Source organism: Odontesthes bonariensis, chromosome 20 (assembly GCF_027942865.1).
Source record: "Odontesthes bonariensis isolate fOdoBon6 chromosome 20, fOdoBon6.hap1, whole genome shotgun sequence".
In the NCBI taxonomy this organism is placed as follows: Eukaryota; Metazoa; Chordata; class Actinopteri; order Atheriniformes; family Atherinopsidae; genus Odontesthes; species Odontesthes bonariensis.
This window is the reverse complement of record NC_134525.1, coordinates 2,925,734-2,953,628: the sequence shown is the minus strand read 5'-3', so window position 1 is coordinate 2,953,628 and position 27,895 is coordinate 2,925,734. Positions and strand designations below refer to the sequence as shown.

At 41.7% G+C, this 27,895-nt stretch overlaps 1 protein-coding gene across 1 annotated transcript; it reads right to left on the bottom strand.

The window, feature by feature from the left end:
- Position 1: 1 nt before the first annotated feature.
- Positions 2 to 27,816, bottom strand: c20h18orf63 (chromosome 20 C18orf63 homolog). Its single transcript, XM_075452479.1, has 14 exons — positions 27,765 to 27,816; positions 26,272 to 26,403; positions 26,060 to 26,138; positions 20,675 to 20,731; positions 20,425 to 20,536; positions 9,839 to 9,880; positions 9,688 to 9,764; positions 9,495 to 9,607; positions 7,260 to 7,356; positions 6,806 to 6,891; positions 4,999 to 5,185; positions 3,173 to 3,949; positions 3,010 to 3,093; positions 2 to 443 (listed from the first exon to the last, which is right to left on the bottom strand). Exons 2-14 carry the CDS (start codon positions 26,400 to 26,402, stop codon positions 321 to 323), a joined length of 1,965 nt encoding a protein of 654 aa, XP_075308594.1. The 5' UTR covers position 26,403; positions 27,765 to 27,816; the 3' UTR covers positions 2 to 320.
- Positions 27,817 to 27,895: the final 79 nt, after the last annotated feature.

Here is a 27,895-nt window from a genome sequence, read left to right as displayed (position 1 = left end):
GTGAATTCATGCACTTTTTTTTATTGTTTTCATGAATAAACGTGAATAAATGAATAAATATAACTGAGCCCGAAGCAACATGAGGATAAACACTGAATAAATACAGAAATAAATCAAATGAAAAACAATTTGCTCTTCAACTACCACCCAATGTGGTTGCTCACGGCTCGTAGCTCGTGTTTGAAATCGGATGAAACGTCTGAACTAAACCTCCAAAAGACTCAGGGAGGGAACATCGGTGAATGAATGCTTCATCTGAGCTGCTCAGCAGGGCGTTAATAATCTAACGGAAGTCTGTTCAGAGGCTGAATGTGTGTGTTTCAGGCCTCAGCCAGACTGCTCATGACCTTCATCATCAGCTCCTCCTTCCTGTGTTTGGCACCAACGACGACTCCTCTCTGTTTCAGCCACAGCAGCAGAGCCGCCGAGCTGAGTTTGGACAGCTGGAGAAAGAGAAGAAGAAGAAGAAGAGGGGTGGGTGAAGGCCGGGAAACAAGAAGAAGAAGAGATGCAGGCCTCAGTCAGCATGTTAAAGGTTAAAGGTCACCCCAAGGTCAGAAACCCAAGAGCTACATCTCAGACACTGCAGGCCTCAGTTAGCATGTTAAAGGTTAAAGGTCACCCCAAGGTAAGAAACCCAAAGAGCTACATCTCAGACTCTGCGGGCCTCAGTTAGCGTGTTAAAGGTTAAAGGTCACCCCAAGGTCAGAAACCCAAAGAGCTACATCTCAGACTCTGCAGGCCTCAGTTAGCATGTTAAAGGTTAAAGGTCACCCCAAGGTCAGAAACACAAGAGCTACATCTCAGACTCTGCGGGCCTCAGTTAGCATGTTAAAGGTAACCTTATGTACTTGTAACTTGTGTGCCTACTGCCTACTTCATTGGTTGAGATTGTACCAACTGTGTTTATTAGAAATGTTCATTTTTATAAGCTAGTATTCAATGAACAAATTGCATTATTCACAGTAAATTATGCTTTTACTGATGAAAACGTTTCAAAACATGAAAATCACAAGTACATGAATTTCACATCAAACAAGTGTCACAAAATAAAAAAAAAATGAATGGATGGATGAATGTATGTAGTTGGACGCTGGTGGTGATGTCAACACACTGGCAGCCAGACTTGAGTGTTTCTTGCTTTGAAGATGGCTCACCAGTGCTGCCTCTCCCATGCTGACAATGTCAATGTTTTTAGCGCAATGTTTGCAATATGCTTTTGTGTTTGATTTAGGGTCCGGTGCAATCCAGTCTTTAAATTTCGGGTGTTGTAGCCATAAATTCGAAAACACGCAATGACCCATTTCTGTTGACCACTAGGCTAGCTATGTGTCAACAGACCTCAGCAGTGACGTTACGAAAATGTGCCAGACTAGGCTAAGCATGCGCTGATTGGATCTCATCCCATTAGGCTAATACAGTACGTGACCAGTTAGTAAAATGATAGTTTTATAGCCTACCTTCCTATTTCTCATTTCACAATGCCTTTGAGCATACTGTAAAACTCTACCATACATTTATTTTCCATACTTATTGAGACTTTCAAGACTTGCACAAGCACCCTGAATCCACGGTCACAAAGCACAGAGCCTGAAACATGAACCAACTGGGAGGCTGATGGGAGACATCCCACCATCTGATGTTGTTATGTCCTCTCTGTTTAATAAAAAGGCTGCTTCTGTTGGAGCCTGTGATGTAACAGTAAGAATAAAACAGAACTCGCAGGTCTGAGCTGTAAAACTGATGAATGGTGTTATTAATCAGCCGGGCTCCCTGCGGGCCGCCACCTCCTCCTGAACATTCATCACTTTAACAGTCCTCACCCGCCTCTGAAAGGATGTTTGGGAGGAAAGTGAGGCCGACACAACTCTCCGTGCTATTCATCACACTAACACACTTTAAATGCATCACCGTAATGCCTGCCGTCCTCCTGAAGGATGTTTACGGGGAAACTGAAGCCGTGCACTCGGTGTGAAACACATTTCAGACAAAGGAAAACCCGCCTGAGGGCCGTACTGTGAAGCAGGCTCAGAGCAGCCAGGACTTCACCAAACCTCCACCTCCAACAGAACAGGGATCTCCTCCTCGGGCTCCGAACAGACGCTCAGAAACCTGTTCGTTGTACAAAGGGACTTCATTTCTTTTCACTTCTTTTTCACAGTGACTGCTGAGTTCTTCTCAAATTGATTTTTTTATTTTTTTTAGTGATTTATTATTATTATTATTAGTTAGTAGTAGTATTTTTTATTATAATTGGTATTATTATTGTTGTTGTTAATATACAATCGTTGTAAATATTATAATATAATGATATTATATAAAATATTATATATAATTTTTTTGACCTACTTGACTAATTTGAATTTCCCCCATTGGGGGAAAAGGTGAAAATCAGAGAAAAAACTTGTTTTATCGACAGACTCGGGTCTGTGTAGAACTAAATATAAAATATAAATGTGGTTACCAACTAGTTCAGATTAAATCCAGGATTAAATAGAATAGAATACTTTATTTATCCCCCAATGGGGGACATTCAAATTCGTCAAGTAGCTTTTAATATTTACAATGATTGTATTAACAACAACAACAACAACAATAATAATAATAAATGTGTCATTCGGATCACATTTGACGACCGAAATGCCGCCGTTTGATCGAGCGGGCTAAAGAGAGCCAGAACCCTTCGGTCGCTTAAGTTCATCTGCACCTGAGGCGTTCAGCATCGGTTACCATGGTGATAGAGCAGGCTAAAGAGAGCCAGAACCGATCTCTGAGAAAAGATGGAGCCCTTTGGATCTGAACCCGAGGCGTTCAGCATCTGTTACCATGGCGATAGAGCAGGTTACAGATGTCATACTTTACACTGACTGCACTGAGGCTTCATTGTTCCCGTTTGGGTGTTTCCTGACATGCTGTTCGGGTGTTTTGAACCTCAGGGCCACCGTACGTGGTCAGCAGGAGGATGAGGAGGGAAAAGCAGGAGGAAGGAGGCTCAGTCTGTGTCCTGACCTGGTTGCTTCTGGCCATTTCCTCCACCTCCACGTCTTGCTGCGTGTCTGTGGACTTCTTGGACTTTAGCTTGAAAACAACTCTCTGAAACAGCAGAGAAACACACACCAGTGTGAACCCTTTTCACACTGAAGGTTGAATTAATTCAGAACTCTGGACCCACCTTGGTGCTGCCGGTGCTTTCAGCAGCTGCTGGATGCTTCCTGTCCTTCTCCTCAGCGTTGCTGCTGGAGTTTGTGACAGTTTGGCCTTCAGACGTGTGTTTCCTGTCAGATTTGAGGCAGGACTTGGATCTGGGTTGGATCTCCGGCCTCGGAGCCAGGATGATCCCGGGTTTACGCTTCGATGCAGGACTGAGGCTGGAAATGTGCGTGACGTTGGGGAGAGCCGGCTGAGGTTTGGGACGGCGGCTGAAGCGTGGGACGATCGGCGGCAGGCGGGGGAGGGACGCCGCCGGGGCGGGGGTCTTCCTCACGAAGGCAGGTAACGTCACCCTCGCTGGCTGCCGCCCTCCTCCGCCCAGCTGCTCCTTCTGCTTCTGGAGCTTCAGCAGGGCAACGTTGATGTGGCGCGACGGATTTTGGTTCCTGAAGATGGGAAGCAGTTTGGGAGCGGCGTTCATCTGGATTTGAGGCGGGGGAGGGGCCGGTGGGAGGACTGAGGGGAAGGAGGAGGGAAGGAGTGAGGCCGGCAGGAAATCCGGGAGAGATGAGGAGGAAGCGGAACAGAAGGAAACCGAAGGCCGGGCTCCATCCGCTCTGCGTGCTTCGCCCTGGCTCAGCTTCCCAAATCCACTTCTGTTCTGCAGAGGCTGGCAGAAAGGGGCCCAGGCCGGCAGCTGCAGCCCAAAGGAGGGCCTCACAGTCTGGGCAGGAGGCTGGGACAGGACAGGCCTGATGGAGACGGAGGTGGTCAGGTTGATCTGCTCACCGTTCAGCACCTGAGGAAGGAGAAGAAGAAGCAGAGATCTGAGCAGGACACGGACGGTTAAACACGTGGGACGAACAGGAAGTGTTTGACCTCAGTGACCTCAGAGGACAGATGTTGTACCTCTGAGGCAGCTGTTTCAGAGGAATGCATGACTCCATCTGCACAGAGTGCCGATAAATAACGACCTGACCACCAGAAGGTGGTGAGGCCGACCTTCCTCTGGCCGCAGAGACTGAACCCTTCACATACTTTTTACATCAAATATATCTCCAAACGGCCGTAAAACACGGTCTGTGTGATGAGCTTTAAATCAGAGGAGCAGAGAGAGAACTTCTGTCCTCTGCTGCTGCTCATAAAACATAAAGCTGCCTGTGGAGGGTTTACTGGCTGCAAAGGGTTAGGGGCAGTAAGGGAGGGAGGGAAGGAAAGGAAAGGAAAGGAAAGGAAAGGAAAGGAAAGGAAAGGAAAGGAAAGGAAAGGAAGGAGGAAGGGAGGAAAGGAAAGGAAAGAGGTATTTTGTCAGGTTTTCAACACGTTGGGGATCTAAACGACTACTTTCTCTCCTGAAAATGTTTCAAATGTTGCTAAAGTTTACAGAGTTTAGAGCTTAAGAGAAATCAGCTTCAGGCCGGCTGATTTCGGCTCGGGCAGGAGCGAAATGCATTGTGGGTAAATGCTCTGCATACTGTCTGATCGATGAGTATGAAGTATGCGGTTTCGAACACAGCAAATGTTTGGGCAGGTGTGCAGCTGCAGCTACAGATGTTTGGGCAGGTGTGCAGCTGCAGCTACAGATGTTTGGGCAGGTGTGCAGCTACAGAGCAGATGTTTGGGCAGGTGTGCAGCTACAGAGCAGATGTTTGGGCAGGTGTGCAGCTACAGAGCAGATGTTTGGGCAGGTGTGCAGCTACAGAGCAGATGTTTGGGCAGGTGTGCAGCTACAGAGCAGATGTTTGGGCAGGTGTGCAGCTACAGCTACAGATGTTTGGGCAGGTGTGCAGCTGCAGATGTTTGGGCAGATGTGCAGCTACAGATGTTTGGGCAGGTGTGCAGACGCACCTGTACGGACGCAGCCGTGCTCAGGCTGACGGTGCGGTAACGGGGTTTGCTGGTCAGCTGCGCGGGGAAGCCGCAGACGCTCTGCAGGCTGCCCCTGACATCGGACAGGAAGGAGCCCAGCGCCCCCTGGAGGTCGAGCCGGGAGCAGCGCTGCACGGGCTGCAGGCGGACGCAGCTCAGAGGGTAGCTGCTCAGCAGGGAGGTTAAAGAAGCTTAAACAGGTGTGTTGCTGCTCTGTACGTCTATGAAAGCAGAGCTTTCTTCTCTCCTCAGATTTTATATCTCACTATTAAGTTCCTTTTTCTCTTTTTTGTTATTATTCCACCAGTTTTCGGCACCTAACTACTCCTGCATACTTTCAGCTATTTCTACAATTTTGGGATCAAAACATTCAGCTCTTTCAGCAGATTTGAATAACTTTGACACTTTTTAAGATCTACAACTTGTATTCAAATTTTCCCGTCATTCAATTGAATGGAAACGGCTTTCAGCTCTTCCAAATCATCTTCCTCTTTCCAACTACTTCTGCATGCTTTCAGTAAGACACCATCCAAACTTTAAATCATCAGATCATCTGTTTGAAATACCTGGTAAATATCTATTTCTGAGCTTTTTTGGAAGGTGTTGCAGCCTGAAAATGAATGTATATTAACCATTTAAATGGAGCTAATGAGCAAAAACACGATAGATTCGGGGCCCATATTATCTGCAATGTAAGAGTTTGTTTATAATCCCAGTGAAACCGTTTCTGATTTATTTCAGGGGAGTTTGTATTCTTTAAATTGTGCACATCTCTTCAACACCTGCTCTGAACTTATTATGAAATTACATCAGAACCTTTGACTGTCTGGAATCTGTATAAAACACTCATGACGTAAAGTTGCAGATAAATTGTTCTCTAAGCAGAATAATGAGAATAATTTAAGGTATTCTCACTATTAAGTCTCTTTATTATTATTATTCCGCCAGATTTCAGCACCTAACTACTCCTGCATACTTTCAGCTAGTTCTACAATTTTGTTCTCAAAACGTTCAGCTCTTTCAGCAGATTCCTGCCATCATTTTTGGTGTTTTTAACTTTGACACTTTTTAAGATATTCAACTTTTATTCAAATTTTCCCGTCATTCAAATGAATGGATACTGCTTTCAGCTCTTCCAAATCATCTCCCTCTTTCCAACCTAACTACTCCTGCATGCTTTCAGCTAGAGACACCATTCAAGCTTTAAATGGGTCACAAGACATTCAGCTACTACCAACTGTTTCAGCTTTTTCAAATCTTCAGCCAATTTTGAAATATGACAGTTTCAAAAACATGAACATTTTGCTCCTTCTTGATTTTTATGAATGAGCACACAGTTGACTGCATGCTGATAATTTTCACATTTTTCAGTTTTTTCAAACCAATTCCTCTAACTTTCATACAGTTTAACTTAGAGAAACAAATGATACCTTAAAATGTAGGAAAATTTGTCCTCTTTCAGCCAATGTAACTACTAAAGAGCTCACATTTACAGAATTTCAGCTATGAGCCTTGAACCCAGATCAACCTCTCAAATTCTCTGACTAACTCCAATGTTAAGTTTGGTAGAACACAAAAATCACAAAATTCCTTCAACCAATACCTCAGCAACAGTTTTTACTGCTAAAATTTAACTATTTTCAGCTTTTTTAGCATGGTCAGCTATCCCGATTCATCTCATAAGCATTCTCACTGCTGTTTCACAGGAACGGCTCTTTCTAGTTCTGAATAGTTTTGATTTATTTCCTCATCAACGTTTTTGTGGGTTGAAATGTTTTGGGGATACGTGAAGAGTTTCTCTCCCACCGGTCTGAAGAAGATGCTGCAGTACACCACCTCCTCCTCCTCCAGCTCTGGGAGGCTGTAGCCATACTGCAAACACACACCATCCCCGTCAGCACCTTTGCAACCACAGTCTCAGAGTTTCATAACTGACTATTAAGGAGATAAAAACTGCACTCAGACCAGGTTTCTGCTTCTCTAACCAAACGCCAGCAGCTCGGAACGAGTAAATACGGAGCTGAGAAGACAATGTCAGCTACTTTCTGTCCACAGACTCAGTTTTGCTTCTGTTGCCATGACAACATCATCTGGCGCACAGCAGCCAGTTAGCAGATTTATCTTGTGTGCAGTTTTTGTCGCTCAGAGGGGAAACAACGTATTTAGAGACAGCAGAAACGAGTGCTTTGGTCAGGAGTTTCAGAGTTTCAGAGTCTGACTCTGGTTTGGGTTCTGAGTACCAGGCGGCTCCAGTGGTTCTGCAGGTCTCTGTAGGTCCGGAACGGCCCGTTTCTGGGCAGCTGGCGGCTGATGGTGATAATCTGACCTTTCTTCATGCTGAAGGAACACAAACACAAGGAGAAATAACTCAGTCAGAGCTGCTGAACTTCTGTTTGAGCAGAGCTGCAGCTCCACCTGCTGGCCACACTCTGCCAGCTCACTCTGAGGGTTCCTTTAATTACCTTTCATTTAATAGCCGCTTTCGGACTGTAGGAACCTTCGTCAGTTCTAATAACCTTTTAATCCGCGGGGCCGTTTTCTCCCGTGTTCGGACATACAGGAACTCGGGGCTTTCTCCCTTAGTTCCTATAACTATTTAGCTCCTTCTCCGAGGTCGGGTCTTTTCATAGTTCTTATAGAACTAATCTGACGGAGGTGTGTGGTGGTCGGTAGCTGCGCCCCATGTCATGCTATCACGGCTGAAATGTTTCCTCATATGACACAGACACAACCAGCGGGTGTTTAATAAGTTAAACTTACACTTTGTCTGCGGCGCTCTGCTCTCCTTTCTTCCTTCATGAAATGAAAAAGTATCTCCTGACTCTCTTTGTGAGCTTTTCCAGCCTCGATATTAGACGCCTGATGTGATTGTCCATGATTAATATCACCATCATGCAGACCATGAACACGGTGGCCTCCCCGCTCTCCATGTTAGCTTCTTGGTGCTGTTTTTTCAACTCTCCTTACTTTTACCGTTTTGTTTTGTGTTTGAATGTAGCGCTAAACGGCTAACGGCTAACACGTCACTGAAGCAGACGGCTGCGCGCGGCGCATCAGTCCCTATCAGGTCCCGACTCATGTGCGAATGCAGACTGAAACAGTTCCGCTGGGGAAGGATAGTTATCAGAACGAAATTCGAGGAGGGTAGTTCTGATAACTACTTTCTTAGAACGGTCTGTCCGAAAGCGGCTAATGTCAGGCAGCATGGAGGAGGGGGGGGAGGAAGGAAGGGAAGAAGGAGGGAGATTACTGAGGAGGGGGGAGGGAGGGAGGGAAGGAGGGAGGGAGGAAAGGAAGGAAAGGAAAGGAAAGGAAGAAAGGGAAGAAGGAGGGAGATTACTGAGGAGGGGGGAGGGAGGGAGGGAAGGAGGGAGGGAGGAAAGGAAGGAAACGAAAGGAAAGGAAGAAAGGGAAGAAGGAGGGAGATTACTGGGGGGGTGGGGGGGGGGGTTGAAAGGAAGCTCCACCTGCTGGCCACAGTCTGCAAGCTCACTGTTCGGGTTCCTTTCAATTACCTTTCATTTAATGTCAGGCAGCATGAAGGGGGGGGGTACTACTGAGGGGGGGTTGAAGGAAGGAGGGAGGAAAGGAGGGAAGGGAAGGGAAGGAAGGGAGGAAAGGAAAGGAAAGAAAGGAAAGGAAAGGAAAGGAGGGAGGGAGGAAGGAAATGAAGGGAGGGAGTAAAGGAAAGAAAGGAAAGGAAAGGAAAGGAAAGGAGGGAGGGAAGGAAGGAAGGAGGGAGGGAATGAAAGGAAAAGATGGAGGGAGGAAGGAAGGGAGGGAAGGAGGGAGGAGGGGGGAGTGGGAGGAAGGGGAGGAAAGGAGGGAGGGATCTTTGTCCTTCAGCTGAGAAGCACCTTATTTAGTGGCAAACTGTTGGAAAATGTGCAGAAAGGTTTCCCACAGCAATGAATGCTTTAATGTATTCTGCTCTGCAGGGGGAGAAACATGCAGATCCCCTCCAGTCTTTCTCTGAGGAACTTTGTTTTAAACACATTCATGGACAAACTGGAGATCCTCTGAACATCTCTGCTCCTCACAGACTCAGCATGTCATGGAGGCTGCTGTAGGACTGAATCAGCTGTTGGAAATACCTGGTAAATATCTATTTATCAACTTTTTTGGAAGGTGTTGAAAGCCTGAAATGCCAAAAATGAATGTATATTAACAATTTAAATGGAGCTAATGAGCTAAAACACGATAGATTTGGGGCCCATATTACCTGCAATGTAAGAGTCTTTGTTTCTAATCCCCGTGAAACATCCATTTGTTATGAAATTACATCAGAACCTTTACCTCTCTGGACTCTATATCAAACACTCATGACGTAAAATTGCAGATAAATTGTTCTCTAAGCAGAACTGAGGCAGGTGGACAACACAAAGCAGCAGCAAGGTGTTAAAGAGGTGCAGTTTAATGTTACTCCTGTGTGGTGGTGCAGTTTGCGTTGCGTCCAGCAGGTGGAGCCGTCCTACCTGGGCAGGACGTGACACCAGACGGTTCCTCCGGTGCTGGACGGGTCCAGGACGCACTCCGGATCACTGCAGAACCTCCTCAGCACCACCGGGGGCAGCTCAAAGTCCTCCAGCTGTCACAAACACACGCTCACACTGCTGCTGTGGCTTCTGAACGTGTCGCAGATGCTCCACGGCGGGTTTGTTTCCTTACCGTGGTCGGAGGCAGTCGCACGGCGCTGGCTTCGATGCTGAAGCACAGCTGGCCCTCGCTGGTGCTCAGCTCCATGCCTAACGCACAGTTTAATCTGTTTTTAAATCAAGTCAACCAGGAGGGAGGAGATGTGATAAATAATGAAACTTACTGACAGCGTTGAGCCGTCCTCTCTCAGTCAGGAAGTCTTTTCCTAAAGACAAACAGTGAAAATTAGGGCTGGGCGAGTTAACTCGTTATTATCGCGTTAACTCGTTAATTATTTAAAGCCGATAAATATTTTATCGCGCATTAACGCAGGCTTTTATTACTTATTTTATTATTGTAAAAGTCTGTTGCTCACAGGCTTTTATTTTGTAAAAGTCTGTTGCTCACAGGCTTTTATTTTGTAAAAGTCCGTTGCCCACAGGCTTTTATTCTGTAAAAGTCTGTGGCTCACAGGCTTTTATTTTGTAAAAGTCTGTTGCTCACAGGCTTTTATTTTGTAAAAGTCTGTTGCTCACAGGCTTTTATTTTTGTAAAAGTCTGTTGCTGTCTGCTGTGGAACAGGAAAAGAAAGTAATCCACCAAACATGGAGAAGGGTACGGAACTTTTACTCGGCCATTTTCATGTTAAAGTTCTTCCAGACGGCGGAGTCGACAGAACCAAAGTCATCTGTAAACTCTGCCAAGTTGAATTGTCTTCTCAGCGTAGTAGTTCCAGTCTAAAATATCACTTAAAGGCAAAACACACAACTGATAGCAGCAAGTCATTCAAGGAAACAGACAGTGGAGCGAGGCTTCTACATAAAAACTACAGAAAGATGCTGATGTTAAAAGTGTGTTTGCACAACAAATGTTATGGCACTTTCATTCATATGGCAGCACATTTAAAATAAAACTAAATGCTAAAAGCTATAAACTACCTTTGGATTCATTTTTGGATTCTGCGTACAAATGTGATTAATCGTGATTAATCAGGGAAATCATGAGATTAATCAGATTAAACGTTTTAATCGTTGCCCAGCCCTTGTGAAAACAAAAGCTAAAGCTCCTCTAACACGGTCTGTTCGCAGCTGCAGTCACAGTTTGAAATACAGAGAGCGAACTGATAACTATTTAATTCTCTTGATTTGTACGACCTGCAGAGCAGATACAGCCACAACAAGCTAGGTTTCCCCTCGTACTGTGAATACACCAGCAGAAGAGCAGAAGACTCGGGAGTTTCAGTCAATGGGGTCACATGGCTCTGAAAGGATCAGATTATTGGCTAAATTACAATCAGACTGAGTTATTAAAGGGTAATTCTCCTTGGATATCTGGCGGTGAATGAATGGGATCAGAGGCACAAAGCGTGTCATACCCCGGTATGATAGGTGGCGCTGTACCCATTCCAGCTGTTGCTAATAGAGCCACTTCCTGTTGACCTCTTCACCACCAACAACAACAACAAACTCAGGCATTGGAGAAAGATGGAGAACGCAGAGCCAGATGAAGCTACGTCCCTCTACATTTGGTCTGTGATGAGCTGCTTGTTGCACAAACTCGATGCCCAACGGAGCATTCTCCATCGCGTTGTTTGTTTCTTTCTGACGGCGACAACAACAGGAATATCGTCTCCTTTGACTTCCGGGTCACGACCCCGGGAAAACATCTGGAGCATGCGCAGAACGCAAAGTCTGATTCACCACGAGCTTCAGCGTCTACAAGCAGGTTTAGAGTGACTTTCAACCCAGTTATCTCGGGGTCTGAATCCGATCCGATCCAGTTCTTAGTCAGATTAAGGTGTCTACATGCACTTAATAACTCAGTCTGATTGTAATTTAGCCAATAATCAGATCCCATTCTTAGTCAGATTAAGGTGTCTACATGCACTTAATAACTGAGTCTGAGTGTAATTTAGCCAATAATCTGATCCCATTCTTAGTCAGATTAAGGTGTCTACATGCACTTAATAACTCAGTCTGAGTGTAATTTAGCCAATAATCCGATCCGGTCCCATTTTTAGTCAGATTAAGGTGTCTACATGCACTTAATAACTCAGTCTGATTGTTATTTAGCCAATAATCTAATCCGATCCCATTCTTAGTCAGATTAAGGTGTCTACATGCACTTAATAACTCAGTCTGATTGTAATTTAGCCAATAATCCGATCCTTTCAGTGCCATGTGACCCCACTGAGTGAGATCAGTTTATTGAATTCGAACAGCCACAGTGGAAGCAGCAGGTTTAAGATGCACCTCCAACAGATGGCAGCAGGAAATCCTGAAAGCACAGACCAGGCCTTCCCGTGCTCCTTTGAAAAAAAATGTAGATAAGGAGAAAGCCTTGGTCACACAAACAAATCAAAGATTGAGTCTACATGGAGGCAAGGCCAACCGCCGCCTGAGCAGGAACAGCTCTGAGCTCTGCATGTAAACATCTCAAGGATGCACCCGGGTAGATAATGTCCCCACGATCCAGATCACACATGAAGGTGGCTGCAGCCAGCCTCCTCCTGGCCTTCAGCACCACTTCCTCCTGAGATAAAAGACTGCTGGAGATCGGTTTGAAAGGAAGAACCATCACTTATTACAGCTCCACATCACTTATTCATTTGGATAACAATCATTTTGATCGAGATTGATCATATATAGAACTTTAGCAGTAAAGAATTTTAGCAGTAAAAACTGTTGCTGAGGTGTTGGTTGAAGGAATTTTGTGATTTTTGTGTACGACCAAACTTAATATTGGAGTTAGTCAGAGAATTTGAGAGGTTGATCTCGGTTCAAGGCTCATAGCTGAAATTCTGTAAATGTGAGCTCTTTAGTAGTTACATTGGCTGAAAGAGGACAAATTTTCCTACATTTTAAGGTATAATTTGTTTCTCTAAGTTAAACTGTATGAAAGTTAGAGGAATGTGTTTGAAAATTACCAGCACGCACTCAACTGTGTGCTCATTCATAAAAATCAAGAAGGAGCAAAATGTTCATGTTTTTGAAACTGTCATATTTCAAAATTGGCTGAAGATTTGAAAAAGCTGAAACAATTTGGTAATAGCTGAATGTCTTGTGACCCATTTAAAGTTTGAATGGTGTCTCTAGCTGAAAGCATGCAGGAGTAGTTAGGTTGGAAAGAGGGAGGTGATTTGGAAGAGCTGAAAGCAGTTTCCATTCATTTGAATGACGGGAAAATTTGAATAAAAGTTGAACATCTTAAAAAGTGTAAAAGTTAAAAAACACCAAAAATGATGGCAGGAATCTGCTGACAGAGCTGAACGTTTTGAGACCAAAATTGTAGAAATAGCTGAAAGTCTGCAGGAGTAGTTAGGTGCTAAATGCTGCTTCTAACTCTGGCCCCAATAGAGACAAAACAGTCCCACATCAAAATATGCTGATTTCAATATCCTGAAATCCCTCTGTAATTTTCTTTTCATTTTGTATGTAAACAAAATGAAAAAAGAATTTTGCACCTGGCTTTATCATATGTTCAGATCTATCTTCTGGAAATATATGCACATTTACGCATATTTAACGAGATAATGCCTAATTTGCATAATTAAACATACAAATTTCTAAAACTTGTAATACATTTTTTTTTCCATACCTGTATAAGTAACCAACTGAGGAAGTTTCATGGTGATATCTATTCTTTTAAAATATTACCCTATTCACCTGTGGTGTCACTGTTGGACACCTTTAAACTGACGTCCTGAGAGCTCAGCTGAGGATTTAATCTGTTTCCTTTCAAACGCACACACACGTTTAACTTATATGGTCCCGGGTGAAGGCTTGAGCCGGTGTTGCAACACTCAGAAGCTCACTCACACTCACACCTTGATCCACAACAAACTCCCGGCTGGGGGCAGCGATTACAGGTTGGACTCTGCTGATATGAACCAGCAGAATCATTCCAACAGCTTAAAACGCCTCTGATACGGATATCTGCGTTGTGAGGAGCTCTGGAGCCTCCTGGACTGTCGTTAACATTTAGATAAAGCAAAAAACAGAAGAAGAATTGTTAAACTCTCCTTTTTCTGGCATCAAATTGGTGCCATAAAAGGAGAAAATCCTGATTTTCACATGTATTTCTAAATAATATCTTCATTTATTTATCGATTGGACATTAATTTGCTTTGTTTTTCTCTTTCCTCCCTGTTGAGTAACAGAAGAAGAAGAAGAATTGTTAAACTCTCATTATTCTGGCATCAAATTGGTGCCATAAAAGGAGAAAATCCTGATTTTCACATGTATTTCTAAATGATATCTTCATTTATTTATCGATTGGACGTTAATTTGCTTTGTTTTTCTCTTTCCTTCCTGTTGAGTAACAGAAGAAGAATTGTTAAACTCTCCTTTTTCTGGCATCAAATTGGTGCCATAAAAGGAGAAAAAAAATTATTTTCACATGTATTTCTAAATGATATCTTCATTTATTTATCGATTGGACGTTAATTTGCTTTGTTTTCTCTTTCCTCAGCTCCGTTGTTGCTCCACCTGTCAGTTTTAGTCACGTTCATGGGGTTTTCCCCATGTTTTTATCATGTGTTAGTTTTTAAGTCCATGTTTACTTAAGTTTTGCCATGTTTAGTTTTTCCCCTCACTTCCCATGTTCAGGTCATTAGTTTTTTACTCACGTCACCTGCATTCATTGTCCCCAGCTGCACTCCCAGTTCAGTATTTAGTTCCCAGGCTCCCCTTTCAGTTGGTGATTTCTTTCCCCGATCTCACCATTTCCCTCGTCACCACGGCCAAAGCCAAGTGTTTTGTTTTTCTTGTCACAGTTATGTTCATGTTTTTGTTCCCAAAGTCTAGCTTTGTCATCAGGCTTAGCTTCTGTCACGCCCATGGACTCACGTTTTTAGTTTCATGTTTTTAGTCATGTTTTAGTTTCCCTGCACTCTGTTAATCAGTTCACTCACTTCACCTGTGTTATTCCCCACCAGCTGCATCTTGTCACTATCACTGTCCCTCTTTAGTTTCCTGCCTCCCTCTCAGTTTGTCGGTGCTTTGTTTGTTTCTCCCCCTTCATGCCAAGCCACGACTTAGCCTGACCAAGCTAAGTATTTATTTATTCCATGCCAAGTCTTTTTGTTTCCGGCTTTGCTATCCGGCTCAGCCGCGCTTTTCGCCTGTACTTTGTTTTTTGACCCCTTGAATCCTGTGAATTAAACCAAGTTTTGCCTTTGAAGTCCGCATCCTTCCCTTCACCACACCCTGACAGCTTCTGTTGTAAATAAACCCAGTTCGCTCTCACCTCTGAAGTCCGTGTCCTGCCGACCCCAACTCTGTCAGTTTTAAACTTTTAAAGGAAAACACTCAGTTCTGCTGTTCATCTGATCAAACTCTCTGCTTCTTCGTTCATGTGTTTCATCATGAAGAGTCGAAGTAAAGTCTAAAACTGTTTCTCTGCTCCATAAAAACCAGATCAGGCATCATTTCAGCCTAATCCGTCATTCTCAACATTCTGTCAACCAAACATTTAAACATGGCTGTGTCCGAAACCGCATACTACATACTGCATACTTCCATACTACATACTGTATACTTACATACTACATACTGTATACTTACATACTTCCATACTACATACTGTATACTTACATACTTCCATACTGCATACTACATACTGTATACTTACATACTTCCATACTGCATACTACATACTGCATACTTCCATACTACATACTGCATACTTCCATACTTCCATACTACATACTGTATATTTACATACTGCATACTACATACTTCCATACTGCATTCTACATACTACATACTTCCATACTACATACTGCATACTTACATACTGCAAACTGCATACTACATACTACATACTGCATACTTCCATACTGCAAACTGCATACTACATACTACATACTGCATACTTCCATACTACATACTGTATACTTACATACTACATACTTCCATACTACATACTACATACTGTATACTTACATACTTCCATACTGCATACTACATACTGCATACTTCCATACTACATACTGTATACTTACATACTGCATACTTCCATACTACATACTGCATACTTACATACTGCAAACTGCATACTACATACTACATACTGCATACTTCCATACTACATACTGTATACTTACATACTACATACTTCCATACTACATACTACATACTGTATACTTACATACTTCCATACTGCATACTACATACTGCATACTTCCATACTACATACTGTATACTTACATACTGCATACTTCCATACTACATACTGTATACTTACATACTGCATACTACATACTTCCATACTGCATTCTACATACTACATACTTCCATACTACATACTGCATACTTACATACTGCAAACTGCATACTACATACTACATACTGCATACTTCCATACAGCAAACTGCATACTACATACTACATACTTCCATACTGCATACTACATACTTCCATACTGCATACTACATACTACATACTTCCATAGTGCATACTACATACTGCATACTGCATACTTCCATACTGCATACTTCCGTACTACATACTGTATACTTCCATACTGCATACTACATACTACATACTGCATACTTCCATACTGCAAACTGCATACTACATAATACATACTTCCATACTGCATACTACATACTTCCATACTACATACTTCCATACTGCATACTACATACTTCCATACTGTATACTTCCATACTGCATACTACATACTTCCATACTACATACTGTATACTTACATACTGCAAACTGCATACTACATACTACATACTACATACTTCCATACTGCATACTTACATACTGCATACTACATACTACATACTGCATACTTCCATACTACATACTTGCATACTACATACTGCATACTACATACTTCCATACTACATACTACATACTTCCATACTACATATTGTATACTTACATACTGCATACTACATACTACATACTGCATACTTACATACTACATACTTCCATACTACATACTGCATACTGCATACTACATACTTCCATACTGCATACTTCCATACTGCATACTGCATACTACATACTTCCATACTGCATACTGCATACTACATATTTCCATACTGCATACTTCCATACTTCCATACTGCATACTTCCATACTGCATACTGCATACTACATACTTTCATACTGCATACTTCCATACTTCCATACTGCATACTACATACTTCCATACTGCATACTACATACTGCAAACTGCATACTGCATACTACATACTGCATACTACATACTACATACTGCATACTTACATACTGCAAACTGCATACTACATACTACATACTTCCATACTGCATACTTCCATACTGCATACTACATACTTCCATACTGCATACTTCCATACTGCATACTACATACTTCCATACTCCATACTTCCATACTGCATACTTCCATACTGCATACTTCCATACTGCATACTGCATACTAAATACTACATACTTCCATACTGCATACTGCATACTTCCATACTGCATACTTCCATACTGCATACTACATACTGCATACTTCCATACTGCATACTACATACTTCCATACTGCATACTACATACTTCCATACTACATACTTCCATACTGCATACTACATACTGCATACTACATACTTCCTTACTACATACTGCATACTACATACTACATACTTCCATACTACATACTGTATACTTACATACTGCATACTGCATACTACATACTGCATACTTACATACTGCAAACTGCATACTACATACTTCCATACTGCATACTACATACTTCCATACTACATACTTCCATACTGCATACTACATACTTCCATACCACATACTTCCATACTGCACACTACATACTTCCATACTACATACTGCATACTACATACTTCCATACTGCATACTTCCATACTGCATACTACATACTACCATACTGTATACTTCCATACTGCATACTACATACTTCCATACTGCATACTAAATACTGCATACTGCATACTTCCATACTGCATACTACATACTACATACTGCATACTTACATACTACATACTTCCATACTACATACTGTATACTACATACTGCATACTACATACTTCCATACTACATACTTCCATACTGCATACTTCCATACTGCATACTACATACTACATACTTCCATACTGCATACTTCCATACTGCATACTGCATACTGCATACTACATACTTCCATACTGCATACTTCCATACTGCATACTACATACTTCCATACTGCATACTGCATACTACATACTGCAAACTGCATACTACATACTGCATACTACATACTGCATACTACATACTACATACTGCATACTTCCATACTGCAAACTGCATACTGCATACTTCCATACTACATACTTCCATACTGCATACTACATACTTCCATACTGCATACTGCATACTACATACTACATACTTCCATACTGCATACTTCCATACTTCCATACTGCATACTACATACTGCATACTTCCATACTGCATACTACATACTACATACTGCAAACTGCATACTACATACTACATACTGCATACTACATACTGCATACTACATACTTCCATCCTGCATACTACATACTGCATACTGCATACTTCCATACTACATACTTACATACTGCATACTGATCGATCAGACAGTATGCAGAGTGTTTACCCACAATGCATTTCGCTCCTGCCCGAGCTGAAATCAGCCGGCCTGAAGCTGATTTCCCTTAAGCTCTAAACTCTGTAAACTTTAGCAACATTTGAAACATTTTCAGGTGAGAAAGTAGTCGTTTAGATCCATACTACATACTGTATACTACATACTGCATACTACATACTTCCATACTACATACTTCCATACTGCATACTGCATACTTCCATACTGCATACTACATACTACATACTTCCATACTGCATACTTCCATACTGCATACTGCATACTGCATACTACATACTTCCATACTGCATACTTCCATACTGCATACTACATACTGCATACTACATACTGCATACTACATACTGCATACTACATACTACATACTGCATACTTCCATACTGCAAACTGCATACTACATACTACATACTGCATACTTCCATACTACATACTTCCATACTGCATACTACATACTTCCATACTGCATACTGCATACTACATACTACATACTTCCATACTGCATACTTCCATACTTCCATACTGCATACTACATACTGCATACTTCCATACTGCATACTACATACTGCAAACTGCATACTACATACTACATACTGCATACTACATACTTCCATCCTGCATACTACATACTGCATACTGCATACTTCCATACTACATACTTACATACTGCATACTGATCGATCAGACAGTATGCAGAGTGTTTACCCACAATGCATTTCGCTCCTGCCCGAGCTGAAATCAGCCGGCCTGAAGCTGATTTCCCTTAAGCTCTAAACTCTGTAAACTTTAGCAACATTTGAAACATTTTCAGGTGAGAAAGTAGTCGTTTAGATCCCCAACGTGTTGAAAACCTGACAAAATACCGGCTGTTTCCAATTTTGTTCCCACGAATTCGGCGCTACTAAAGCTAGCCGCAGTGAGCTACGCGCTTCCGGTTATTTTCACAAAATAAAATACCCGTTGCCAGGGGCGGTCCTAGGGGCGGGCAGACCGGGCATGCGCCCGGGGCGGCATCGCGTGGGAGTGAAAAAAAAAGAAAGTTTAAAAAAAGTTTTTAAAAAATGTAAAAAAATAAAAATAAAAATAAAAGATCGAGAGGGGGTTGCGGGGGTGGGGGGGGTTGTTGTGTATTCGTGGCGCCCCCATCTTCCCCTCCTCCCCTTGGCCAGACTCAGATCACACATCATCAATACACGTTTCGGCCACAGTTGTTTTTCGGTGCCCCCATCTTCCCCTCCTGAGACTCTCACCTCTTGTGTTAGGTGAGCAACGCAGCACAGTGCAGAGTTTGGGGAGGGGGGATGATTCAATATATATTCTTTTTAATTATTAATGAATAGTTTTGAATGAGAGTGCATTATTATTATTATTACTATTATTACTGTTATTATTATTATGTTTTTTTTTCCTTTTGTTGATTGTATTTTTCCCCTTGGTCGGTCATTTGTGATTTCAAGCCTTTCATTTCACTCACAGGGTGATAACAAAAAAAGTGTCAAGTGTAATCATTATCATTATGACACAATAAAGTATCATAACTGCCTTAACCCCTTAGCATTCCTGGTGATTTGCCTGAAGGAACGCCTGCAAACTGCACTTTTTCTTAAACGATCACTGTAGATTATTCTACAGGAAAAACTACATATGAGCCTTTTCCTCATGGCTTGAAGGAAGCCTCTCTTTGAGCTGGGCTCCGTTGACCAATAGGAAAGAAATGCGATGGAGCGAGGGCGGCACCAGCACCGGGTTTCGCCCGGGGCGTAAATCAGTGTCGTTGCCTTTTATCATAGGGAAAGCCATTACGATACAATTGGTGCTTTTGTTCTGAAAACAGGAAGTGAACCTACCCTCGTTGTAGCTAGCTTGAAACTGCCGTTTTGACAGGAAATGACGATCGGCGACGTCACGTTACGTTGCATCTTGGGTAGTTTGAGTATGAGTAGTAACCTCATGATGCATACCCAACATTTCGGAGAATCTAGTATGCATCAGGGAACTTCTCGCTTACTCAAACTCGCTTACTAACTCAAAAAGTTAGTAGGAGTAGTAGGAGAAGTATGCAGTTTGGAACACAGCCATGGTAATTTGAAATCTTGAGCCGACTGCACATTCAGCAGGAGTCCTGTGATAGCAGCTCATGCTACGTACCACAGATCAGGTAGAGTCCCGCTTTGTTCCACCTGGGAGACAGTCTGGTGATCAGAGCGTAGGACAGACAGCGCTGCAGGTCACCTGGAAACACACTCTGAGGAAAGTCTGCCTGCACACACAGTCAGAAACAAAGCCCAGCTTTTAAAAAGGCAGATTAAAGTCATTTCTGCAGTTAAACATGACAAACACACCGTTGGTGGAGATTAGGCAAAGACCTACGACTACGAAGTGCCTCCCTGCGCCTCACCTGCAGACAGTTTCTCTGAGCAAACGCTTGCAGGATGCCTCTCTGAAAGAACTGGATCTGTAGGGAAAGTGTCCAGATGAGGACAAAGACGAATCAGCTGTCAAACAAACTCAGAGTGCAAAGATTACGAGGAGCATCACGGACACTAAACGGGATGAAGAAAGTGTAAAAGCTGTCGTTTTTTATCAGAAAACAAGCGCATGAAAACTAATCTACATTAAATTAACTCCCAAATTCAACAGGTTTAACTTAAAAATGTCATCCAGGTGTGTGTTAACACGATGCCAAGGAGGAAAGACATCAGCAACGATCTCAGAGAAGCAGCTGTTGACTCCGTTAACTCTGCAGGCCTCAGGTAGCATGTTAAAGGTTAAAGGTCACCCCAAGTTCAGAAACCCAAGAGCTACATCTCAGACTCTGCAGGCCCAAAGGAAACCATTACTTCAGACTCGTTTTAATGTTTACTGCCACAAACTGGACTGGAGTTTGGAGTCTGAAAAGTCCACCTCCAAAGGCTGAGTTCATGCACTTGAAAGCCTGAATGAGTCTGATTGAAAAGACTTTTCTGGGACCTGCAGAGCAAACAAGTTTCTCCTTTAAGCTGTTTACGTATCCACACGTGATACACGGTTGCTTCTTCCACTCTGACATTCAAACGATGCTCAAAGAGAAGACACCCTGAAGCAAACTGCTAACTGAACTGCTTTAAAAACACGTCTGAATAATGTGTGTGTGTGTGAGCCTGTGTTAGTCCACAAAGGAATGTTTGGAATTCAGATGAGCTATTATGGCTGCGTGACAGCACTTAGGAAGCGTTGGCACGCAAACAGGCGTGTGAAACACACGGTTCGGAAGGAAAAGCAGTTTGTTAAAGGGCCTCGTTCGGCTGCAGAAACCCTGTAAAATCAGCTGAAATATAAACATTTAATAAAAGGATTTCTGAGAGGCCGGAGGGTGTTTCTGCTCATTAAACGGCTGAACCGTGGCGCCTTTCTGAAGCTGTCCCTGTCCCAGTATACATGCACAGGATCCAGTCAGACTTAACTAAAATATTAAAGAAATCCTGCTGCCTCTGACCTCCATCTGAGTCCAGCTGAATTCTCTGCTCAGACGCCGTCTTTAAGCTGCTTTAATGCTGATTCTGTGGCTGTAAGATCAGGATTTTTCCAGTATCTCAGCCTATGGAGCACCTACTAACACCAAACTTTCCAGTTATACACTTAGCAGTATTCCAAAGATATTTACAGAAGGATTTGTTGATAAATCATTCCTGGCCTGATTTATGTGACATTATAATAAAAAAATATGGCGAAAATCGATGTTTTTTAGGCTATGAACAGTATATTTTGATTTCCTAGGAAACGAAAGCAGATATCCTGAAATCCCTCTGTAACTTTCTTTACATTTTGTGCGTAAACAAAATAAAAAAAGAATTTTGCACCTGGCTTTATCATATGTTCAGATCTAGCTTCCCGGAAATATATGCAAATTTGCGCATATTTAATGAGATAATGCCTCATTTGCATGATTAAACATACACATTTCTAAAACTTGTAATACATTTATTTTTAAATACTTGTATAGTAACCAACTGAGGAAGTTTCATGGTGATATCTATTATTTTAAAATGTTACCCTATTCAACTGTGGCGTCTCGCCTTAAAGCATTTCCAGACTGTCGCTCTGCTCTAATAAAATCCTGATTTCATAACCAACGTTATCCGTCATATTACAGCTCACCGATCCACTTTTGAGATTTTCGTAGATTTTTGTAAAATCAGGATTTTACAGAGTTTTTACTGAAAGATGCAGAATGATGGAAGTTTGGATCCTGAACGTTTATAATATCTGAATGTTTCTAAGTATGTTAAAGTTCCGGTTTGGGTCACGTTCTGGATGTCTTCGGTCTGTGTTGTCCTCAGTTTTAACCTCTTCCTGAATCGGGTTTCCTCTGAGTTTCCTCTGAGGTGGGATAAATCCATCAGTCCGGGTTTGACCCGTCCATCTTGTGTTTTCTGTGAATGAAACTGGAATCGGAGCGGCTTCAGGCTCAGCGTTTTGTGCGTTTCAGGGAGAAAACCTCACAGAGACTCGCAGTCTGCCAGCAGAAGTCTAATCTGTCAGGATTGATTACGATCTGCCACACAACGGAGGGAAGCGTGTGAGTCTTTGTCTTCCTGTGTGCTGCTGACATGCGTGTGTGTGCGCGCACGTGAAGGCATGTGGCGTGTGAGCAGAGTGAGGTGGCGTGCAGAGCCTGCTGTGTGCGTGCAGCGTCTCCACGGACGCCTCGTCTCACTGACTAAACTGATGCAGATTAACCGTCAGATGGTCGAAGAGACGACAGAAAATCTCAACAGCGGACCGGTGAGCTGTAATATGACGGATAACGTTGGTTCTTTAATCACCGAAATTAGCCTCATGCAGGCAATTGGTGGGTTTTTATAAGGTCTGGGCGAGTTGACTCGCTCAGGCTTTTATTTTGTAAAAGTCTGCTGCTCACAGGCTTTTATTTTGTAAAAGTCTGCTGCTGTCTGCTGCGGAACAGGAAAAGAAAGTAATCGGCGGATCCACCAAACATGGAGAAGGGTACGGAACTTTTACTCGGCCATTTTCATGTTAAAGTTCTTCCAGACGGCGGAGTCGACAGAACCAAAGTCATCTGTAAACACTGCCAAGTTGAATTGTCTTCTCAGCGTAGTAGTTCCAGTCTAAAATATCACTTAAAGGCAAAACACACAACTGATAGCAGCAAGTCATTCAAGGAAACAGACAGTGGAGCGAGGCTTCTACATAAAAACTACAGAAAGATGCTGATGTTAAAAGTGTGTTTGCACAACAAATGTTATGGCACTTTCATTCATATGGCAGCACATTTAAAATAAAGCTAAATGCTAAAAGCTATACGCTACTTTTGGATTCATTTTGGGATTCTGCGTACAAATGCGATTAATCGTGATTAATCAGGGAAATCATGTGATTAATTAGATTAAACATCTTAATCGTTGCCCAGCCCTAGTTTGTATCCTTCTCACGTGAGTCTGAGGAGGAAAAACTGGTTAACAGCAAAGATCAGAAACATCTGAGTCCAGCTGAGTTCACTGCTCAGACGCCGTCTTTGAGCGGCTTTAACGCTGATTCTGTGGTTATAAGATCAGGATTTTATCAGAGCAGAGCGACAGTCTGGGAATGCTTTAAGCAGAAAAAACTGTGAATGAGAGCAGCTTTATGGGGAATTAATCTGGATTAATAACACTTTACTGTTTTTCCTGAAAGATGCAGAAAGATGGAAGTTTGGAGCCTGAACGGAGCAGCTGGGACCAGCTGAGTGGATTATCTGGGTTTACTGGTCAGGTTTGGAGAAGCTCGGTATAATTTAGTTTGTTAAAAGTTCCAGTTTCTGTAAAAACTGGAGTTTAAATCAGAAACGAGCGTCTGGGATTCAGACTGAAACTCTCCATCAGAGTCATGTCGGTATTCGTTCTTTCTTTCTTTCTTTCTTTCTTTCTTTCTTTCTTTCTTTCTTTCTTTCTTTCTTTCTTTCTTTCTTTCTTTCTTTCTTTCTTTCTTTCTTTCTTTCTTTCTTTCTTCGGCCCTGTTGTCTCTGTGAAAACACCCCTCAGGGTTAGGGTGAGAACAGATGTTTTCCAGGGTTACCTTCAGTGCTGACACTGAGCTCTGCAGCAACTCTCATCAGTTATTTTACCCCTCACCTTATTTCCCTGGTGTTACATCTGATTATCAACAGGTTCACGTGTCTAAACCGACAAAGAAACACTTTCCAAATGTCCAACATTTGCTCAAGAACACTTTGACCCTAATCCCTGAAAACTAAAAAGCTGTAAAAACTGATGTTGTAGCTCATCAATGACATATCCCAGACCTAATAACCCCCCAGAGAATATTTCACTTTGCACTGCATACTTTGAAAATACAGCAGTTTTTGTGTGTGTGTTTTAACAGAAACTGGTGTTTACCTTATATACACAAGTATTTAAAGGGTTAATTTTTTGAAAATAATTGAAAACTTGGTAGTTATGATCAGAACTGAAGTGGAAGAAAATATTTATGAAAAAAAAAGTGGAAAAAAATATTAACATATGATGTTTTTAGGTCGTTTTAAAAGGGGACAAAAATGTCCCTTTTCAGAAATTAAGGAGTTTTTTTTGTTTGTTTGTTTTTTTAAATCAAAAATAGCAAAAAAATTAAAGATCCCTAAAAATCAATGTTGTTGCTGATCATTGACATATCCCAGACCATAATTATCCCTACTCAGCAATTCCACTTTGCATGCTATATATGGAAAATATAGCAGTTTTTGTGAGGGGTTTTTTGTTTTTTTTTACAGAAATTGGTGTTTACATCATATAAACCAGTATTTAAAGGGTTACATTTGTGAAAATAATTGAAAACTTGGTGGTTATGATCAGAACTGAAGTGGAATAAAAGATTTATCAAAAAAAAGCGGAAAAAAATATTAACATGATGTTTTTAGGTCGTTTTAAAAGGGGACAAAAATGTCCCTTTTCAGAAATTAAGGAGTTTTTTTTAAATCAGACATAGCAAAAAAATTAAAAATCCCTAAAAATCAATGTTGTTGCTGATCATTGACATATCCCAGACCATAATCATCCCTACTCAATAATTCCACTTTGCATTCTATATATGGAAAATATAGCAGTTTTTGTGTGTTTTTGTTTTGTTTTTACAGAAATTGGCGTTTACATCATATAAACCAGTATTTAAAGGGTTACATTTTTGAAAATAATTGAAAACGCGTATTTTCTCCTCTAATTTCACAGCATGCGTTTGCACGTGTGTGTGTCATAGTCTAATGCTGTATTCATTATAATGAATGTCTATGGGAGCTAAAAAATATTAACATATGGTATTTTGGGGATCATTTTAGAAGGGGACAAAAATGTCCCTTTTCAGAAATTAAGGAGTTTTTTTTGTTTTTTTTAAATCAGGCATAACAAAAAAATTAAAAATCCCTAAAAATAAATGTTGTTGCTGATCATTGACATATCCCAGACCATAATTATCCCTACTCAATAATTCCACATGCATTCTATATATGGAAAATATAGCAGTTTTTGTGAGTTTTTTTTTTACAGAAATTGGCGTTTACATCATATAAACCAGTATTTAAAGGGTTAAATTTTTGAAAATAATTGAAAACTTGGTAGTTATGATCAGAAGTGAAGTGGAATAAAAGATTTGTGGGAAAAAAATATTAACATATGATGTTTTTAAGTTGTTTTAAAAGGGGAAATGAAGTTGTGTTTTAAATCAGATATGAGGGTTAAAAGATTCCGGGAGAGTGTGGCTGGATCAGGACTTTTAAACAGGCCTGGATGCGTGTGAGTGTGAGCGTTTTGCTTACAGCCATGACCGCTGTGATAGCAGAGAAGGAGTCCAGGGCAGGGCAGGCCAGAACATCAGCGTACAGCAGCACCAACTCTCTGTGAGGACACACAAACACACAGTCAAAGCAGCTGGCGTCCTTCAAACTGAGCTCACCGTTAACTGTTAAACGGCCACGTTTTCCTCACAGCTCAGAAACCGCTCGGCCCTGAGTGAAGAAGCACCATTCACCTGCAGAGCTTCAGCTGCTTGCTCCTCAGCTCCTCGTCCTCCTCCTCCTGCAGGGTCAGGGTGACGCACACCAGCCTCCTCAGCTCGGGAAGTCTGAGGAAAAACAGCGACTTCTGCGCTCCTCCGCTCATCCTAAACTCATCCGAACACAGAGAATAACCTGCTCTAACATCAGCAGAGAACTGTTTCAGGAAGTCAAACACCTTTTCTCAAGTTTTTAAATGTCAGAATATAGTTTCTTTTTTTATTTTCAGACACAACAACTGCAACGGAAACCCGACTTATGTTGTGTTTCCCGTGTATGAATTCAGCTGGGAACTGACTTTGATGGAGATACACTGAAAAAGGGCAGAATCGGGTCATAAATGCTCAGTTTGCTGATGTAATAAAACTTTCTGAAACATGTGGAGCCCACATTTGAGCATTTAGACGACGGTTGCACACAAATTTCGAAAATCAAACGCTCACTTTTTTCCTTTGTATATGTGATATTTGGCAATAAACCTGAGAAAAACAACACTAAAGACCCTTTTATCGCAGGTGAGCTTGTGCCTGTTTCAGAGCCACATTAACTGCTTCAGAAGGTTATATCTTAGCTTTAAAAAAAATCAGTTTGTGACATTGTTTTTACAGGTATAAATTTCCTGATTTGTCCTGCTCAATTATCACGAAAATCAGTGAAAACAGGTTAAAAAAAAAGCTCTCAACATCATCACAAATCTATTTAACAACTTACACACTAATAATAAAAGCATTAATGTTGGTAAAAATCAAAATGAATGATTAATTCAGTCGAACTCACCTGTTTTAATCTCTTCAAACCCCCAAAGCTAACTTTTTGTTACCAAACAATAAGCTAGCAGCAGCCAAACTGTTAGCTAACGACAAAAATTAGCTAAAACAGTTCTTTAAATTGATATTAGTATCTAAATATTGAACTCATTCGCATTATATTTGATTGATATTTGTGTTCTACTGGATATCTATTTGTTATTAAATGTATTATCTATAAAAGAAAATAGATTAGCTCTCAAAGTAAACTTTAAAATGTCAAAAACAGACCCGCTTACCAAAGATGGGTGAGGAGGGGAGAGGAGCTCCCACTCCTCCTAATTTAGCCAAATGCTCCTGATTAATAAGTATTTTCGATTTCTGGATACTGTGTGGGGCAAAACTGACTTTGAAAAAGCAGCTATATATTTAGATATCCCTTTATCTTAATGTGTAATCATTAACCTGCTTTATTATGCTAATCACAGTAAGTGCTTATTTTATGCCGCGGAGAGTGACAAAGTGCCCAAATAGACGATCTTTGACGCAGAGCGGTTTTCCCGCCGGAGAAAAGCGGCAGTTAAAAACAACATTTTTGTGCCCTAAAAGCCCATTTCTGTCAACTTTCAACAAGTTGTAGGAGTCGACAGGAAGTTGAAATGAAAACAGGACCTCGGACTGCCCGCTGAAATGCATCCACTGGGTCATAAAACACTCATTACGTGAGATGCGTGAGATAATCCACTCCTTGCGTGAGAAGGTGGTTTCCTTGAAAACAAGTTGAACTTCAGTGAACTTTAGCCTCGTCCTCGCCTCAACGTCCTCGCCGATGATTGACAGGGAAAGGGAGCCA